Source organism: Spermophilus citellus, assembly GCF_964194105.1.
Source record: "Spermophilus citellus genome assembly, chromosome: 7".
Lineage (NCBI taxonomy): Eukaryota > Metazoa > Chordata > Mammalia > Rodentia > Sciuridae > Spermophilus > Spermophilus citellus.
Genome location: NC_138188.1, coordinates 90,275,186 through 90,296,824, shown reverse-complemented (window position 1 = coordinate 90,296,824; position 21,639 = coordinate 90,275,186). Strand labels below are relative to the sequence as shown.

General features: G+C 33.6%; 1 protein-coding gene across 7 annotated transcripts in view; it reads left to right on the top strand.

Moving 5' to 3' along the window:
• Positions 1-21,639, top strand: part of CBLB (Cbl proto-oncogene B) — a 210,630-nt gene that overhangs the window by 8,782 nt on the left and 180,209 nt on the right. For all 7 annotated transcript variants that reach the window (XM_081301461.1, XM_081301460.1, XM_081301455.1 and 4 more), the window contains exon 3: positions 7,131-7,381. In XM_081301461.1, coding sequence (XP_081157587.1) covers positions 7,131-7,381 — 251 coding nt within the window. The remainder of the gene's footprint in view (positions 1-7,130; positions 7,382-21,639) is intronic.

Here is a 21,639-nt window from a genome sequence, read left to right as displayed (position 1 = left end):
CTCATGACCAATTTTACATTTTTGTTTTGCCTAATTAAAATTCTATAGAGCATTGTATTATCTTATACATTTTATATTTTATACCTTAAATTTTTATATATTTAGTGAGCTGCTGAATTAATATGGGATGAACCCGAAGAACTCTTAGATAATATTTGCAGGAGGAGGACAGGATTTTCCATACTTGCTTTAGAAAATGAGATATTTTGGGCCAGTACTTACCTAGCATGCAAAAAAAAAAAAAGTCTTCATGGAGTATGTAATTTGATCCAGTGAATGCTCTGTGAGATAAGGTGTTTTGGAATGCAAGTTTTGTACCGTAAGATGTGATCCTTTATTGTTGAAATTTCCATTTGTTTTATAAAATTTCATTCATATGTTTCAGGAGTTGCTTTGAACCTTGTTTGCAAGGAATATTTTAGCTGATCTAATAACTCTTTCTTACATTTTTGGCTAAAAATTTAAATTAAGGAGCTGCTAGACATCTCTTTAAATGCAAGAGTATTCCCAGAATAATTAATGGCTTTGAATTTATTGTAGCAGTAACAAATCCTGATTTTATATTTGTGCCCTTGCATATATATATGGTGAAATATATATGTATGTGAATACACATTTTATTGAAATACATATACAGTACAATACAAGCTTTTTAAACATATATTTTTACGTACTTGAAGCAGTGCAGACTACATGTACAAATCTTTGAATACATTTAAATACAGAAGTCAGTTATGCACTGATAAGGACTAGGGATGTAGTTCAGTGGGCATTGTATATATGATATATACTTGCCTAGTATATATGAGGCCCTGGTTTCTATCCCCTAAACCACTAAAACAAGAACAATGACAAAAAAATTGAATGAGAGAGTACCTGATTCTTAAGTCCAAACATCAGGGTTCTGAGCAGCAACCTTAGCTAGTTGCATTTCTATTTTAGTATTGACATTTCAAAATGAGGAAGTTTTTCTTGGTGATTCTAAAGTCCTCTTTAGGACTCCAAAATTCTTCGAGTCGATAGTCATATATATAAGGAACTCAAAAAACAACCCAAATTCAGCTAACCCAATCATCATATAGGCAAATGAATTAAATAAATATTTCTCAAGAGAAATACAAATTCTAATGAATATGTGAAAAAATATGCAACATGGCTAATGATCAAGGAAATGCAAATCAAAAGTACATTGAGATTTTATCTCATTCCAGTTAGAATGGCAATCATCAAGAACAAAAATAAATGCTCATGAGAATATTGGGGAAAGGAAACATTTATACACTGTTGGTTGGATTGTAAATTAGTCTAATCACTATGGAATCCTCAGAAGACTAGAAAGAGAACCATCACATGATGCAGCTATAATACTTCTTACTATTTATCCTGAAAAATTAAAGTCAGCATACTGTCGTGATACATGCATACCCATGTTTATAGCAGTGCAGTTCACAATAGCTAAGTTATAGAACCATTCTAGGTGTCTGTCAATAGATGAAAGGATAAAGAAAATAAGGTATATATTCACAGTTTTACTCAGCTATAAAGAAAATAAATTATGTCATTGCCAGGAAAACAGATGGCAACTTGAGAGCATTACGTTAAACGAAATAAGTGAGACTTAGAAAGTCAAAGGTCATGTGTCTTCCCTCATACCTGGAAGCTAGAGAGAAGACAAGAAAAAATTAAGGGTGATATTATGAAAATGGAAGGGAGACCAGTAGAGTATATGAAGGGGAATGGCAGGACAGAGGAAGGAAGTAAATGGGAAGATACTAGAGAATGAAATTGACCACATTATGTTATGTGCATATAAAATATGTCACAATCCTACTACTATGTGTAATTATAGTTCACCAATAAAAAGAAATTAAAAGAAGTCATTGACTGCAATGGAGTTTGCAGCCTAATTCCAATACTAAATGTTTTGACTTTTAGCTCAAGAGAAGAGTAATATTACTAAAGAAAACAGTTCTTTTTGGCACAAGTTGGTGTCCTAAGAAATTTACCTTTTTATAATGTGACTGTGGATTTGTTTCTTTGTGAAATCTCTTCTGTATTGGGACCAACTTTCATTCTAGGGAGCAACTCATTTATTTCTAGAAAAGGGCTAAGTCATTTGAATCTGAACGTGAATCTTGTGGTTAGCTTGATTTTTCTCCTTAATATACTTTTTTCTAGAAAAGCCATTTTTTTCTTTCCCTGGCTTTTTCAGTTCCTTGAACATAACAGGCACTCAATAAATATTTATTGAATCGAATTGAATTTGACTTGCTTTGAAGTCATAGTCCTGGTGTAGGGTTATTCATTTTCGGCAGGAGCTGTCATAAGTCACAGGGTTTAATAGTAATCCCACTGATAAACTGCACACTCAGTGGCATATAGAAGTTCAGCATTGCACATTGTATTTTCCAAGTGCAACTTTAGAAAACAGTGTAGCACACAGAGGCTTGAAGAACCAACTCCAGCCTATTTCAGATCTCCTGTGCCACTTACCTACAGCCTTCCCATGCTTCTATCTTTTAGTCTCTCAATATGTTTTGGTCTCTCATGCCTCTAAAGCCTTTCACACTGCTCTCTCTGGAATATTCTTATTTTTTTAATGTTTTGTTCCAAATTTAGGTATGCTTTTCTTGATGCTCTTATGAACTTGTGTAAGTTGCTGCTTTTCTCCTGTGGCACTTTGTACTCTCCTTTATTATGGTCCTAAATTCTCCTGTAATTCTTTCTTAAGCCTCAAGGCTTTCTCACTAGAAAATTCCTTGAGGGCAGGTCTTGTGATTTATTCCTCTCTGTATTCCTATTGCCTAAAACAGTGCCTGATATATAAAATAAACCTTTGTTGAGTTAACAAATGGGTTCTGAAGTTCATGTAAATTTACAAATGGAATAAAATAAAAATGGAAATGAGTTTAGAAGGGACCATTAATTATATGCCTGATTCTAATTAAATTGTAATATAGTTAGAAAGATCAGCTTGAGATTCAGAAGATGCAGGCTTTTGTGTTGGATTAATGATTTTTTAATAGTTCCTTAATCTTTGTAGTTCTTAGTTTCCTTATCTGAAAGTGAATGAATTGGATGGGATCTTTACTAAGATCCCTTAGAGCAAGAATTACATTGCTCCTAAGTTAATTATAGAGAACTAGGTCTTTTCTGCCAGACTCCTTAAGGCAGGAAGTATATTCTAGTCATCTATAATTTCTTGGCACTAGGCTTAGTACCTGATATATAATAGTTATTTAAACAGTTTTACCCAATGAAACAATACATTCCAACATGGAAATAAAATTTTTAAAGCAAATGAGGAAAAGACCAGGTAAATAATAGTGAAATGAATAGCCCTAAAGTTTAAAAATATCTTTCAAAGAAGAGTTTTTTTAATGTCTGAAAAAATACCTGGCAGAAATTTTTCATTAATCATTTAAAAAAATGACCAGTGGAGGAAATAAATTTGAAGCTGCTTTGTCCACTAACTACAAGTTAATGATTAGTCAGTATGTGACATGTACAAATACATGTTACTGAAATTAAACTCTGTCTGCTTTAGGAAGTTGGTAGTAGTATTCTTCAAATTCTGTGTACTTGTGATAGTATCTTTTGGTTTAAAGAATGGAGAAACCATATCCTATTTCAAGCAGGATTTGTTAAATCACAGACATATTTGTATCTTTATTTATTATTTAAAAAATTTACATATGACAGCGGAATGCATTACAATTCTTATTACACATATAGAGCACAGTTTTTCATATCTCTGGTTGTATACAAAGTATATTCACACCAATTTGTGTCTTTATACACATACTTTGGATAATGATGTACATCACATTCCACCATCATTTCTAACCCAATCCCCCTCCCTTCCCCTCCAACCCTTCTGCCCTATCTAGAGTTCGTTTATTCCTCCCATGTTCCTCCTCCCTCTCCCACTATGAATCAGCCTCCTTATATCAGTCTTTTGGGCACAATGAGCTTTCCTAGTTATATCAATGTATCACAGAAGTACAAAAGTGATAGAAAAGCTTTATACATTAATAAAGATTTTGTGTTATTTAATAAATGAGATGCCATCCTACCTTTTGAGAAATTTTTCGGAGATCAAAATAATTTTGTTATATTTAAAATAAACCTGTATCTTTGGGTTATTAATTTGAATACTTGTAGAATATGATTATGAAAATAAAATATGATACATTAGATAAAAAACATTATATGTGTATGTGTCTGTACATTTCCTCCAGAATAATTCAACTGGTCAGTACATACATCATTCATTAGTTATATACTATGTGCTAAAGAATTTCATTTTACACACTATATGTAAAGTGGAAGGTATGATATGATAATGCCCTAGGTTAATGTGAGAATTAGTTGTCTTAATTTAAAGGCTGATCCTTGGTAGTCTGATCCAGATCTTCCTCCTCCCAATGCTATAATTTCTTAAAGAAAGCAATGGGATAACATAAAGATTCTTTTTTTATTTGCTGTTACCTTAATTGATTGTGTTTGTGGTTCTTGAAATGATTATGGTTCAACTTTTTTCTGTTTGTCCTAGGCATTTGTTGTGAGTATCCAGGGGCAGATTCATGTTTTTTGAAAATTAAAACCCTTACCATTCGGAGGAACCTTCTAAAGATAACAGATACAAAAGTAAAATACAAAATTGGATATGAAAATGAATTTCTTTCTCGAATTTTTCAGCTTGATGAAACTCTCATATAAAAGTTGTGAAGTTTTTCACAACGCATAGTGAAAAATTTAAAGCTGATAAATCTACAGATACCAGTAACATAATCTAACTAGTTTTTTTGGCTCTTTTTTTTTTTTTGATACCAGGAATTGAACCTAGAGAGGCTTAAACATTGAGCCATATCCCTAGCCCTTTTTATTTTTTATTTTGAGACAGGGTGTCAGTAATTTGCTTAGGGCCTTCCTAAGTTGCTGAGGCTGGCTTTGAACTTGCTTTCCTCCTGCCTCCTGAGTTGCTGGGATTACAGTTATATACCACTACTCCTGGATATGGTTTTTGATTCTCTTTTATTACTCACGCATAACTTCCGATCCTTGGTGAATTGGACCTTTCTTCTGCTATCATAGATAGCAGGCACTGTAGGCACTTGAAATATTCCTGGAACCATTCTTTATATATATATATTATTTAAATTTTGAGAAAAATTGCATTTTAGGTACACAATATATTTTATATGCACAGTAAGACAAATTAACATGTCCAATTTCCTTCTATAATTAGTTACCTTTGGTTTTGTGGTGAAAACACCTAAAATCTATTCTCCTGGCAACTTGTCAACATACAAGGTGATATTAACTACTCTCCTCATGCTGTGTATTAGATCTCTAGATTTGTTCATTCTACTTAACTAGCATTTGTACCCTTTTACCTGCTTCTCCCCATTTTCTTCCTTCTCCTTGCTACTCTGTTTCTATTTATATGTGTAAGTTTTACATTCTTTATATAAATGAAATCAGTTTCTTAACTGTGCCTTTCTTATTTTGGACTGCTGACAATAATTTCTTTATAGAAGTGACTACACATCTTACATACAACTTCCACTAAACCCAAATTGTGAAGGTCCAACTCAGCTTCTCATCAGCAAGATTCCAGAAATGCCATTGGTCAGTCCAGTCCACCTAATGGGGGATGAAGTTTGATATAAGGGAAGTTATACTGGAAGGAGACAAATTTTAATCAATTATATTTAAAACATTTTACTATTAAAAGTTTAAAAAAATATATTATTTATATATTTTATTTATGTATATTTATATATAAATAAAAATTATGAGGACCTTAGAAGAATGCCATGCATACATGGGAACAGAAGCTTACACTTCACCATCGTCTCAGTAAATCTGACTTTTTGTGTACTCTTTGTCTTTTGTGAATTACTGCACTATCACACTATGTGTACTTTTGTGCATTTCCCAAAGATTTTGTTTTAAGGAATGTTTAATTGAATGGTTCTTTTTAATTTTTTTTGATAGGTATTTCCTGTATAACCATTTATTTTTTATTTAGTTGTTCTTTTTAGATGCACACGACAGTAGAGTGTATTTTGACATAATTTACATACATGGAGTACAATTTATTCTAATTAGAATTCCATTCTTTCAGTTTTACGTGATGTGGAGTTTCGCTCGTGGTGTATTCATATATGAACATAGGAAAGTTCTGTCCCATTCATTCTGTCTTTCCTATTCCCACCCCCCATCCTCTGCTTCATTCCCCTTTGTATAATCCAGTGAATTTCTACCCACCCACCCCTTGCCTTATTGTGTGTTAGTATCCACGTATCAGAGGCAATGTTTGGAATTGGACAGTTCTTGGTATTCCAGTTGGAAGGATAAAGTGATCTGAGCTTATTTACTCTTGGCTAAATCACATGAGCATGTGGAAGTGAATACACCCTTTTCTGAGGGCAGAGGCATTTTCAGTTCTGCAGGCAGCTTTGAATGCCCCAGTGGTTGGGTGGCATCTGCTGCAGTGACTGGGCCGTTATATCTTAATGTTTATAGGCCTAGTAGAAGATGGGGGAGGCGGAAAAGACTCCTTCTGACCTGACACCCATTTAACTACTTAATAACTCAGTTGTTAAAATTGCACCTCTTTGTTTTATTCTCCTCAGGGTAGAGAAACATTATATCAAAACGTTAATTAAAATCTATGAGAGAGCTTTAGCTGGGAGTTCAGTGTAGTAAAATAATGTCTAAATGTGGGACCTGGTTTGCTAGCTGATAAGGTCTATTTCCTTGTTTTCATTTAAAAAAAAAAAAGAAAGGAATCAGTGGTATACAGTGATCAGTACACTGGAATTCTGTTAAACTCTGTACTTAAGACATTGTAGAAGATAATTAAATTTTAGGGGTTGAAAGTTTAAGGATGTGGTATAAGTAAAGTCTGCATTGAAAAAGAAGAGAATAGGATTTGATTGTATTAAAACTAACGTGAAAATTTGCTAGTTCTTTGTAAACAGGAGTTAGTAACTTAATATCATAATTAATATTATGGAAAATGAAGAAATATGGCAAAGTTCTATTCATTTCTCCTTTTTCTTTGAAGATAAACAGTCATGATTCATTTGAGAATATTTTATTTTTATCTTTGTTTTTAGGTAAGACTGTGCCAAAATCCCAAACTTCAGTTGAAAAATAGTCCACCTTATATACTTGATATTTTACCTGATACATATCAGCATTTGCGACTCATATTGAGCAAATATGATGACAACCAGAAACTTGCCCAACTGAGTGAGAATGAGTATTTTAAAATTTACATTGATAGTCTAATGAAGAAGTCAAAACGAGCAATAAGACTTTTTAAAGAAGGCAAAGAGAGGATGTATGAAGAACAGTCACAGGACAGGTAAGAATATTTCAGATTTTTAAAATTTTTTAATATTGTCATTAATGTTGCCCTTTTTTTGTCTTATAGTTGATCACCATGTATTTGTTTTGGAGAAAATGTCATTCACTTTTTGTATTTGCTTTTCATATTATTTAAAATTTTACATAAATTTGTTTATGATTATAGCTAGTTCATGAGCATGTTCTTATTTTTCTAATTGACTTTATTTTAAAGATTTGTTTGAGGTTCATAGAAAAGTTGTGAGAAAGTACAGTTTTCACCCCCTCTTTGTGTAATTCACATTTGTTTTGTGAGGTACATTTGTTATAGTTGGTGAACCGATATTAATACATTGACTAAAATCTAGAGTTTACATTAGGGTTTACTGTTTGTTTCATTGTTCTATGGTTAATAAATGCATAGTGTCATTATCTACCAGAATAGTAGCATAAAAAATAGTTTCAAGGTTCTAAAAATGCTCCGTGCTCCACCTGTTTTCCCCACCCTCCCTCTATGATCTTTTGACTGTCTCCATAGTTGTCTTCACCTGATGACATATAGTGGGACTCATACAGTATATAACTTTCTGACTGGCTTCTTTCACTTAATACACATTTAAGGATCCTCCATATCTTTTCGTAGCTTGATAGTTCATTTCTTTATAATACTAAATAATACTCCATTGTATGGTTATGCCACAGTTTGTTTTTCTGCTCACATGTTGGAGAACATCTTGATTATTTCCAATTTTTGGCAGTTATGTGCAAAGCTGCTATAACCATTTATGCATGCAGGGTTTAATAGGGATGTAAACTTCCAACTCATTTGAGTAAACGCCTAAGAACATGGTTGCTGGATTATGTGATATGCCCACACTTGGCTTTGTGAGTTCTTAGACTGTCTTCTAAAGTGGCTATACCATTTCACATCCCCACCACGGATGAATGAGAATTCTCAGTGCTTCATTTCCACACCCACATTTGGGATTGGAGACAAAGCTGTTTAAGACACAGTTGGATTGAATCTCTGGGTGTGGTAGCTGTACATAGGAGATATGTAGTGTAGTCTCCATAGTTATTATTGCACGGCAACCTGAACTGTGGTGGTGAAGGCTGAAGGGACATCAGCTGAATCCTCCTTTTACAGCTAGGGTTCTTAACATTGAAACTCTTCATTAATGTTCGTAGTTTGGCTTTTTCATTATTAAATTTCATGATCTATATTAAGCCTAATAAAGAATATGGTAGATTTTTTTCTCCATTTCTGGGCTATTCTAAATTTACCTAGAGTATTTGCCAATATAATGAAAATCTATTTCTACCTGGAAAACCTATATTAATTAAAATATACAGTGTCTTAACATTGATTATATCTAGTTTAAGATACTTACCTCTCTGAATTTTTGTATATCTTACATTAGGAAAACCTCTAAAAACCTTTAATATTGCTTTTAGGTTGGAAAAACCTAGCCTCATTTAGTTTAGGGTTGTATAATGGAGAATTCAGTTATCTACTTTTGTGGACTCTAAAGTTGACTGTAAATACTGGTTAAAGAAATACCCACAGTACATATAGTCATCAAATTCAAACTGAAAAACCCTCTGCCAAAGGTAAAATGACATAATTTTTTATATATTTAAATTTTTTTCTTTGAATTACTGTTGGATCCTCCATATACTTGTAAGTCTAACCAATTATGTAACTACAGGTTTCTCACTTAATATTCTTGGTCTAACAACTGACAACATCTGAGAGTTGTGAGTCTTTGTAGCTTTAAAGCCGCATGTAACAAGGGGAATTTGAATTGCCAGAGTTCTAGAAGTAAGATAGAGAAGTATCACAGTGATTATTTATTCTTACAGGCTTTCTGAGATAGTCTAAGTTATGGGAAGTCAGGTGTTTATGTGAAAACTGTAGTGGGTTCTTTTTTTTTTTTTTTTTTTTTTTTTTTTGGTACCAGGGATTGAATCCAGGGGCACTTAACCACTGAGCCATATCCCCATCTCTTTTTATGTTTTGTTTTGAGACAGCATCCCACTAAGTTGGTTAGTTGCTGAGAATGGCCTTAAACTTGCAATTCTCCTTCCTCAGCCTCCTGAGCTCCTGGGATTACAGGTGTACACCACCAAGTCCAACTGAAAACTATATTTTTCACTTGGTAGACCTGCCATTGATCTAATGAAACTAAACTGTTTTACAAATGTCAATTTGTATAATTCTTATTCAAATTTAGTATCCCTGGAGTTCTTGGTGATCCAGTTAAGTCATCCATTAAATTTTATGTTGTAGGATATTAGATTTCTGGATTTAGAAACTTGAGTGGAAATGGGATTTTGACTGGATGTAATAATGAGGTGGTAAACTTGTATTCCACTTTCACATCTTCCATAGCAATTTGAGACAATTTCTAACTCAGTAGATGTTTTATACTTACCATTATAATTATAAATTTTAATGGTTTTGGCTTTTTTAACATTTCATGGGGGATGTCTATAAATTTTGCTTGATTATGTACAGATATCTGTAGACAAAGTTAGATCACTTAGTGCTGTCTGATCATGTTGAGGCAACTCTGAAAATTGTTTGTGTTTGTGTTTAATTGTTCAAGTGCATTTTTCTCGTTCCTTCCTAAATTCAACCACAGGCAACATTTATTAGTTTCTGTGCTGATATAGCATATCCCTAGTGGATTTTACTATCATCCATGTTCCATTTTCTGATGATATTCTGTAGCCAGGTTTTTTTTAATGCAAAATTTACATTACATAATTGTCTAATCATAATTTGTAATAATGTACTAAACTTGGTACACCATGAAAAGGATGTAGACTTTTGATTTGATTGTTCTTGTAGTAATATAGTTGTTGTACACAATCACTTCTAAGTTCCCTTAGGATTCTGAATACAAACTGGAATGAGGTGTGCTAATACACCTGGAACTCTGGGTATTCTGCTCTGTAGAACATAACAGAAACTCCAGAGAATGTTCTTATACTGTTAGACAACAGTACTATTTAGAAGAATGATTCTACTCAACATGTAAGACAAACTGATTATTAGGAATATCATAAATTCTCTGAAAAATCTCTTTGTACAAATAGCTTGCTAGGGACATTAGTATCATTAAGCTAAAACTGAATGATATTAATATTAGAAGTAGCAATTTGAAATTCATTGACTAAATCAGTATCACCTCAAGTGACTCTACATTATATTGAATAAAATTGGAATGAGTTCATGAATCAAAATGTTTATCTTAATGTTCTTGCATCTCTGTTGTGCCACTAGTAAACTTCTTTCTGGATTGATTTTAAATGTAAAGTAAATAGAAAAAAATTAAGGTATCAATTCCAAAACTGGTTCTGTTTTGATGATTGCTAAAGAATGAGTAGCTTGAAATTTTAAAATAATTTCACATAAACGTAATATACATTGAATATTATAAATATTTAAATAAATGAAATTTAAAAAATGAATGGCAGTCAATGCATTTCCTAGTTACTCAGGTCATATAGGAGGAGTGAGGTAAAAATTATAATTTAAGTAAAACTATTTGTTACTGAAACAGACATTTAAGGCACAGTGAAAACCTCTTGCTTTGAGAATGGCCAGAATGGTGATTTCCGTTAGAGGCGAGGTATGAGTAGGCAGTGTACCTCTCTTCATGGTTACAGTGAACCTCCCTCTCTGGTGTCGCTTTCCCCCATGTGCTGTGTACTTTTTGTCTATTATTTTTTTCTTTCTACAAACAATTGAACTTCACACTGAGTTTGTGCTTCTACAGTGTCTAAACCATTCTGGGCTTCCATTTCTGGAAAGAGTAAAGTGATTTCTGGCACCCACAATGTTTACATGTATCTGAGGAAGGGAGTTATGAAACATGTAGTTTGGAGTAAAAGAAGAGGAGACACTTTTTATCAGATTGCTATTTTTAGTGACAAAAGTCAAAAGAGATGTGAAGGTAATTTTATTGCTGACAAATGTACCATGGACTGGAGGTACCTTGTGTAAATCTATTGGCAGTTTTATCAATTGACCTTTTAAATAGTAAAATTTATTCTTTCATCAGAAAGTATGTATTCATCAGCTGCTCTGCAGGGCCTGGTACTGAGGACCATGATTTTGAGAACATCCAGAGATGATTGTTTAAGGATATTCAAGTCTTCCCTATTTTAGAACTGCATTTGTCAGTTAGGGAGGTACAATCCATTTCCCCTCCAATACTTGGCTTTACCACTGAAACAAAACCAAAAGTCAACTGAAGAGGAAAAAAATAGTACTGTGTTAAACAAATCTGAAGAATATGAAATCTTTAAAAACATTCATGTCAAAGAGGAAAACATAGATGTTGTCTTATTCATATCATTTCAAAGTCCCTGGTCCATTCTTTATACACTGGTATTATAGAAGACAAATCAACTTCTAGATAGAATGGGATGTATGTGTGGGGAGGAGTGTTTGCCTGTTTCACGTGATAACATCTAGACTGCTTAAAATTTAATAGAAAAGTATTTCAGCATAGAAAAATTAATCCTTGAGGAGGTTAAACATTATTTGAGAGTTCTCAAAAGCATCAAGGAAAATCTTTTTCTCATTTGACCTGGATAAACAAAAGAAAATCCATAATCTGCTTTTCCCCTTAGAGTATTGTAAGTGTATGCTTGCTAGCTACTATACTTGCATTGTAATTTGTGAGATAGTGTACCAAGAATGTTTAGAATATTCTTGAAGTATTAAAATATATAATTAGGTTAAAAGTTGAATAAAACAAACAAAAATATGTATTCAAACCCTGCAGCTATATAATAAAACAAAAAGCTATAAACAAACCTATTTGTTGTCTTTATATCACTGTGTAATATCATTGCTTTTGGCAAGAACAATATGGTATTAATTTAAATGCTTAAATTTGTATAATTAAAAATGCTTGTTGATCACATGCTCATCAAGGTCGTTTTGAAATTCCTCATGGCTTTTCAGTTCACCACCTAAATAGATTGACCTGCATATTACAATTTGGGCTTTAACAAGTAGTTTTAATAATTATTGGACCTCACAGAATCATAACCTTGCTTAAAGTGCCACATTTAGCACCATGTTTTCTCATAGGCAGCTCTGTATGTTGGAGAGAAAATGATGAAAGAGGGCTGTTTAACACTATATAGGAATGCTGGGCCAAGGAATCTCATGGTCTGAGGCCATTTCTGTTCCTAGTTTTCTCAGTAACTTTAGTTGGTTTCCTGACTCCAATCTATAGCTTTTAGTTTTAAAATTACTTTCTGGATATTCACAAGATTTTCATCTCATATATTTTAACATCATAAAATGAAGATGTGCTTATTTCAGACTAAGTACTGGTCTTGGTACATAATTCTATTTAATTCTTTTTCAAATCCAGTACTAGTTTTTAGTAAAAAAAAAAAAAAAAATTGTTACTACAATAATTATTTGTAGCAGAATGAATCATAGGGAAATTTTGTCTTTCATAAATAAATGGCACTGTATTGAATGCCTTCTGTGAAGTATTTATTGTGTAATGATGTATGAAAGAGAATGGTTTTTGTTCATTTACATAATTTTACAATTTAAAAAATTAACGTACTCTTTGTATCTCTTTTTCTGTTTGTTCATACTGAAAATTACAATTACTTTGAGTTTCATGAGCACAAGGGATGACTAAAAGTAGAAAATATGACTTCTAAATAATCAGACTGCAAATTTCTTTTGAGCACAAGTTTTAAAATATTCAGTTATTTAAATTTTTTGTATATACATTTTAGACATGTTTTTCTTTAAACGTGAAACTAGAGAAATAAAACATAATTTTTGCTTTTTCAAAATAATTTCTCTCTCTCTCTCTCTCTCTCACACACACACACACACACACACACACACATACACAAAAGATTCAGAAGAAAAATAGTAATACCCAATCCAATCCTGTTATGTCTGAAGTGTGTCTGCCAGGTAGGAAATGGAATTTTCTTTAGAAAACTTAAACATATTCCTGAGATTGCTTTACCATAAATGAATAAAGAGTTTATTTAGTCTTTATTAGAATATTTTCATGCATATTGCAAGCATCTGAGAAATGTGAATAGACTTTTCTCAAGTTTGGAAATGAAGGGGCTCATTTCTTTAACACACCAGAAAGTAGAGGCCACAGTAAGTTATTTAGACAACTGTTTTTAAAGTTAAACAAAGGGAGTCTGTTAAGAGTGGGCAGGTGAGAGCTTGCAGACTCTTTGACTGTTAAGGACTTTATGGCCCTCTGTATTTGGCTAACTGCACCCCCTGCTGCTTTGCTAACTAGATAAAAAGTTTTTTCTTGTTGAAGTGAAGTGAAACAGTTCCTCTTCTCCACCCCCAGCAATTTTTTCTTTGGGCTACATTTTTCAACGTACAAAAGAAGACAAAATTTATTCATGTGTTATTTAAAATTAATTTGACTTAAATTTTTTTTATGAACTATTGACATACAGTCATGTTTATGATTTGTCTATTTATTTTTAGCCCCATGTTAATTCTGTCAACCCCTAACTCCTGTTTCTTAGTAAAATTTTTTTGGCATTTATTTTAATTTTTTTAAAGTTGGATTATATGTTATACACACATAATATTTACATAATATTTAGATTTTTAAATGGGGGAATTTTTCCTGCAGATTAGAGTTCATTAAATCTTTATAAATTCCTGAGATAAACATTACATGATAAGACAATAAGTAAACTCACAAGACTCAAGTGAACTTGGCTTTATGGTTGAATACCTTTTATGTTTTTAGTCTTAAGGCAGCTTATTAAAATTGATGTTTTCTTTTCAGTAAATATCTGGTGACATTCACATTTGATAATTAAAATCCAGAAGCACTCAAGAAAGAATTCCTGTTTTTACTTTCATAATAACAATACTCCCACAAAGAAGGTTGATGAATGATGTCTTTCAAGTGGCAGATTTGTTATTTAGTTAGAGAAAGCTCCTTTGGCAGTTTCTTACAAAACTAAATTAAAGTCTGTTTATAAAACAGACAAGCTGCAGTGATAATCCTGTAGCCTGAGGAGTGCTTGGTTATGTAGCCTGAGAAGAGTTTTGTTTTTCAGTGATTTTACAAAGAAGCAGAGTTTCCAGGAATCTAAACAGATTAGCATTCAGTGCTAATTGGCTAGGGTGTAAAATAGTACTTAATTCTGACTATTTTGAAGTGAAGTACCTTGTAAGTATTCCATTCTCTCAATCCATTTTTAATATTAATCTTTGTCTCCTTCTACTCATTGAACATGAGTTCTTGTTTTAGTATACATTAGTTGTTTATAGATGTGCTAATTATCCCAGCATACATTTATGAGGTCTTTCCAGAAAGTACTATTTACAGACTAAATTATAGCAGTTGAAGCCCATCCTGTTCAGGATAGCCACTGAGGAACAGATTAAACTGAAAGGTAATTTAGATGTATTATTGAAGTGTATTGTTGTAAACACTGGGTCCATGTATACCTATATACTACTTTCACAAATAAATTACAAATATGTGACTGTATTAATTTCTTCAGGCTGTCATAACAAAGTACAACAAACTGGGTAATTTAAGCAAGAGAAATGATAGTTGTGGAGGCTGAAAGTCTGAAATGGAGGTGCCTACAGGCTCTCAGAACTCTGTAGGGAAGGATGCTTGCTTGCCTCTCAGCTGTCCATGGCCCCAGGCACTCCTTGGCTTGTGGCCCAGAGACTCCAGCCTCTGCCTGTGGGGGGTCACCTGATGTCCTCCTCCCTGTATATCTGTGGCCAGATTTCTTACTTATCAGGACTTCACTTTTATTAAATCAGGGTCTGTACTAATCACTGCATCTTAACCTCATTGTGTCTGCAAAGGCAATATTTCCAAATAAAGTCACATTCATAAGTAAAGTTGAGGTTAGAATTTCAACATCTTTTTAGAGCATATAGTTCAACTCATGATAGTGACTGATTATGGCTAGGTACAGTCTATACTTAGGAGATAGGAGAAGTTGAAACTCCTTAGAGTATACGTCATAAAAATGTAAAAAACTCTGCTTCGTAGAATATGCCAAAGAAAATTACTTGAAAGTGATTTTGGGAAGGTTTATATGTTCAAGTAGTTTTTGTAACACCCCCCCCACTCCCGCCCGGGTTTATACTAGAATGAATGATGAATTAATTTACTGGTTATTTTTTTGGCATACATTGAAAACCATGGTGAATTCAACATTTAATAATAATAAATTTTCATATGTTGACATAAATACTTTGTCAAACTATAATATTCATACTGATTTTAAAATATTAAATGCCATTTCCCTTTAGAACATTTAAATAATACAGATATGTATATTTAATTAAAAGTTATAGTATTTCTAACCCTGTTTATCCATTGATTAAGGGTCCGTGTTATTCATTCTTTAATTTGTGCTAAGCTCTGGATAATTAATTAAAATAATTATGACTTACATCACAATCATCAAAACTGTTTATTTCTCTTTTGCAGATCAAAATGAAATAGAAAGTATTTATTATGCTGGTAGTTTATGGAGAAGCCTACAACAGATTTATGTGTTTAATATTGTGAAGTTTTATAGTAAGTGAGATTTCAAGTCAAATTTTAGATAATCAATTTAAGGATTATAGTTTAAATAAGAGTAAACAAGTGGCATGTTGAGTGGCATAAATCTGGGGTCAGCTAACTATACAAAGCCAGATAATAAATATATTAGATTTTGCCAGATGATAATGTCTGGCAACTAGTCAACTCTGCCCTTGTAGTAGAAAGGAAATTAATTGGCATGACTGTATTCAGATTAAAGTTTATTTACAAACACACTAGACTGCTTTTGGCCTTTGGGCTGCAGTATACCAGCTCTTATGTTAAAATACTAATCTAATTTTTGGACAATAAAATATAAGAAGTATTTTATCAACAGTCTGCATATAAAGGTGTCATCAATGAGAAACGTGTTTGGCTAACAGGGTGATGCCTCATAGGTTACATAGAGGGATATATACTTTGCATAGTGCTGCCAGAATCCCAGGATCTTTCTGGTTTGGAATCCCCCTCATGGTTGTAGAATTCCTGCTGCAGCTCTGTAGTTGTTATGGCTATGCCACAGAGCAAGGGGGTGGGAGCAGGACACATGTCTGTTCCTTTTATCTTGAGTCAAAGAAAGTACCAGAGTCTTTCCCCACTTGCTTCATCCACTAAATTCCTCTTGGGTCTTTATCTCTGGTTACAAAATTGGAATTGGCTGTATTGAAAAACTTAAATACAGTCTCTATAATAGAGGAAGGCAAGGAAGAAAAGGAACTGAGAAAAGGTGTTTAGTTAGTCCATGGTATGTGTCAAAATAGAAAACCACATAGCCATAGACGCCATTTATTTCTTTGGTATAACTTAGCTTTAAGACTTATTTCTTTAAAAATATATTGTCAAGAACTGTGAAGAGACTTGAGTGTGAAGTTTATTTGCCAGATACAGGCAAAAATAGGAAAATCTTTGGTCAGGGAGAAAGGACTATTATGGGGGCAGGAGTAGGCTGGAGAGGTCATCATTTGTGCCATACTCCTGTACCCTCAGTTCCTACAGGATAGTAGGGACACTTTGTGTGTGTGTGTGTGTGTGTGTGTGTGTGTGTGTGTGTGACTTGTATCTTAGAAGAACCCCAACACTTCAGTCATTCACAACAGACAGCTAACCATTATGACCTTTGCCCTGGAAGGGAATACTCTTTTTAATGTCCTGGACAATAAACTTTCTCTTTGTTCTAGAGGGAGACACTATCATTATCATCCTCAACTATTGCTGTATGAATTTCCTCAAAGGATAGTCCCAAACAAAGGCAGTCAAGTGTGTCTGGTCATATGACATGACCAGAGACCAGATATGTGTGACCTATAATTTTCTCCTCGAATATTTATATTCAGTTCTTTCTTAGAAACCATAATTGATTCTTAAGTTCTGCCTTTAAAATGCTGCTTAATACTGAGGATGTAATGGTACTCTTCTGTTGTTAGTAAGACCATAATCTTGAGTTCTGCCATTCTAATAAATTATCTATGTATATGACATATCTAGTGTCATATATGTGAAATAGCATGTTGTCCAGACAAATGGTTTTCTTTTCTTTTTTTTTTTTTTAACTTTCCTGGGAATGGGAATTCAGGGCCTCACTCACACAAGGCAAATGCTCTATGACTGAGTCCTACACCCAGTCAGTAAAAACTTAAAAAAAAAAATTAAAATTAAAGAAGAAACAAATATAGTGATGGATTCATCTCAAGCCTTTTTACACTCTAAAAGAGAAGACAATTCTGTTCTTTACCTTTTCTTTGAGGATACTTCATTCTCTTTTAAACTTTGTATACATAAGCTTATATTCCAAATTGGTTTCACTAAGTAAGGAAGATTGAAATTATGTGTTATAAGAAAATTATTTACTTTGGTTATCAGCGATGATGTCCAGACCTCAAAGATAAGTGGCAAGTTGTCTAATTGCATTCTCTGGGGAAGTGACATTGGTGTGGAAGTTACACAACTTGACAGGTGTACATATGTGTTCATATAATGTATTTTTAAGTGCTATCTCATTACCAGTTGGCATGTCTGGCCTGCAGCTGTTGCCACGTGAAGGGTATTAGCATTGTAATGCTTTCTCAGTTTTGTTTCAGGGGGACTCATTTAAACAAGCAGCACATTTTATGGTTATGAAAATGACTATTTTCTCTTCTTCATTAAACCTGCATTAATATTGTGTGCCAGCTGGTCAATGAAACTTTTTTTTTTCTTTTAAATAAGACAGTTTGTATTTATTAGTTAAATCCAAAAGGAATATTTAAAACTTTGTTGCTTAAGCACACTTTCTTAAAAAAAATCTACATTTTTTCTTAAAAAAATCTTTTACTTCGTCTAGTCTGCAGTTTCTTCCTACTTTGTTTCCTTTTCTTTTCTGTTTCTTTTTTATACCTAAATATTTTTTCCCAAAATATATTAATGAAAGTAAAATTTCAAATCATTTTATAGATGCTGAAATCACTTCTGTTTTTGTTCTAAAGGTTTTCTATGGGACATTTGATTTTGCTGCTCAGCTTGTTCTTATTCCAGAAATATTAGAAAACCATAACTAGACAAAAAATATTTTGATATTGGTCAGCTGGTTCTCATTTATCTGATTAAAATAGCTTTGCTTGGATTCTAACACAGAGCAAATTCTTACAAAATATGTAATTTTTCCTATGTAATTCTAATTTTAGTTTATTCTCCTGACAAATGCAAGTGTAAAATTATGTTTTTACAAGGCAAGCGAAGTATTGAAGTGTGTAATTTATCATAATGTATTTTTTTTTTTTTACTTTATCAGTAGTTGGTAAACTATAGCCTGTAGGCCAGATCTATCCTGTGCTCTTTTTTTTTTTTTTTAATATTTATTTATAGGGCTGGGATTCTGGCTCAGTGGTAGAGAGCTCGCCTCACATGTGTGAGACCCGGGTTCGATCCTCACCACCACATAAAAATAAATAAACAAAATAAAGATAAAAAAAATAATTTATTTTTTAGGTGTAGATGGACACAATACAATGCCTTTATTTTTATGTGGTGCTGAGGATCGAACCTGGGTCCCACCCATGCTAGGCGAACACTATACTGCTAAGCCACAATCCTAGCCCCCTGTGCTCCTTTTTAAAGTACATTTTCAGTGGCACACAGACATGCCTGTTCATTTACTTAATGTCTGTGGTTACAGTGGCAGAGGTTAAATAGTTGCCACATACTATATGGCCTGTAAAGATGAAAATATTTAGTATCTGGGCCTTTGTTGAAAAAATTTGCCAACTACTGAGTTTATCAGTGTGGGATCTGAGCACTCATGATTTTGAAAAGTATCCTTGCCATTTCTGATACTCTGTCTGCTCTGCAAACCCTGTGAGTCAAATCAACTCATTTTATGTATAAGGATACCAAGGAGCATTGAAGTGGCACTGGTGGGAATAGAATCCTGAGTGTGTAGAATCATTTCACCTTATTAAACTTTCTTTATCACTACCATAGGAGTCCACTCACACCTATAAGTCACTTAAAGAATACCCAGGAAGGATATTTTTCTGTTAGACTTTTAGGGGGGGTTTGTTGGAAAAGATGGTTGAAACTCGTTTAATGTTCTTTTCAGCTTAACCTACTCACTAACCCTAGAATTCACATTTGTGTGCCTGTCTTTTATTCTGCTTTTGCCCTCTCACTTCTCTGTTTTCCCCTGGTTGTGGAGATCCTCTTTTTTATGAGGTTCCTGCCCTGCCCCATTCCTATCTTCCTCTGTTCAGCTTTTTCTGATCCCTCCAGCCAGAATGTCTCTCTGTCCTTTGACTATAGCATTTATCAGGGTCTTTCCTGTGGCAGTTAATTATGTATTGTCAGCTTTTTGCTATCTTTGTTAAATGGTGACAAGTCATGCACTGAGTGTCTCATAAAATTTTAAAGGGGAAAATCACTTCTATGTCTCTCCCACAGCATTCAGAATTGTGCATCATACTTGGCAAACACTTAGAGTAATAATGATAATTTCTCCGGGTTACTGTGGGATTATTTGAAAATCTTCATTTATTCCTAGATTATGAGTTTCCAGGGCCTAGAGAGGGGGGGTAAAGAGAAAATTTTACATCGGAAATTGTCTGTTAAAGACTCTAAATTAGTCTGCCTTTTAGAATTTGTAAGTAAACTGTGAATATCACCTTCAGATTTGGCAATGAGTGCCAGTGAGTTTGGAAGAAAAAAGATGGCTAATACTGATATTATTTATTATAGAATAATTATATTTTAAAACAATTTTAATTCTGCATATGTATAAATATCTTTAATGCAGTACTATTCTTGGACAAAGTTCATGAAATTACTACAGTTTTGAAGCACTTGTTTAATAGAGTACCCTGGCAGCTTCTTTAGTACCTGTAGGATAAATCCTTAAGAGAAGTTCCCAGCTTTACTGCTCTGCCTGCCCTTGAGACTATACCATGAGCTTATACAGCTCACTGAATTGACTCAGTAGTTCTCTATGTGAATGCATATGAGTGTTTTCACTTCCTCCTATTCTTATTTTAACATTTCTGCAAAGACAATTTTTGTTTCTGTGTTATGTTGTATTCAAGACTTTTCAGCAACTGGGGAATCCTCCCAAAATCTATGCTTTCAACATGAATGGTGCAGTTTCGTTTGGTCTGTGTTACTGAGAGAAGTACTCCATCCTCTTCTCAGCTTGCTCTGCAGCAGATGGTTGTTATGTCGTTCACAACTCCTGAGGGAGTGCATAAATAACATGCACAAATAATACAAAACACCTTGACCTGGGAATTGTTTTGTGTTCTTGTTGATGGTGTTCCTTAATTCAGATAAGGATTTTCAAGCTTGAAAACTGCTTTTCAACTTTCAGCAAAGATGATTTTGTATTTACTTAACTGCCATCTCCTTTTTTAATTTTTTATTATGCTTTTGTGATGCTGGGGATTGGACTCAGGGCCTTGTGCATGCTAGGGCAAGTGCCCTGCCACTATGGTAGGTCCCCAGGCTGCTATGTCCTTTTCTTCCCTTTTAAAAGGCAAGTTAGGGTGGTTGGATTTGGTATCCTTGCCACGTATGCTGCCCTGCTTCTTCTTCCTTTTTCATATTTGAGTGAGCATATTAGTTCTGAGATACATCTGAGACATTTTGGATACGTAGGCAGGGCTTTTGTAGAAAGGAATTGCTCTTTTCTTACATCAGCCACATAGACTCAGAAACAACTTGAAAGGAAAACAGAGGCATGTGTGTTCTCCCTGCCTGCTATTGTTGCGCCCCCTCACATAGCTGTTAGGATTTGTCAGCAGTTTGTTTTGACTCGCTGTATCAAGGTGGGGGTGGTTTTGTGTGTTTTTGTAAGTTAACTAGTGTAGGATGTCAGTTATCTCAGCTTTACCATTTGTGTTGGCTATGATCCCTCCATGTAAAGAAACAGTCACATTTACCCTATTTCTCAGGCCAGATTTTGATACTGAAACTTTGCCCTTAAAATATTTCCAAATTGTTTTTTCTCTTCTTACAATCACAAAGGTCAAAATCTGGCCTTTTCTTATTTCACATTGCCTCTATGACGTGTTCTGGTATTCCCCCAAACTACTTAGGGAACCCATTTGAGTTGTCCTTTTCAATTTATTTTGATAGTTTTTCTATAATAGGAAGTAATTTTTATTTATTATGGTAAGATTAGGAACACTTCCAAATCCACATTTTCTTTCCTGGGAAG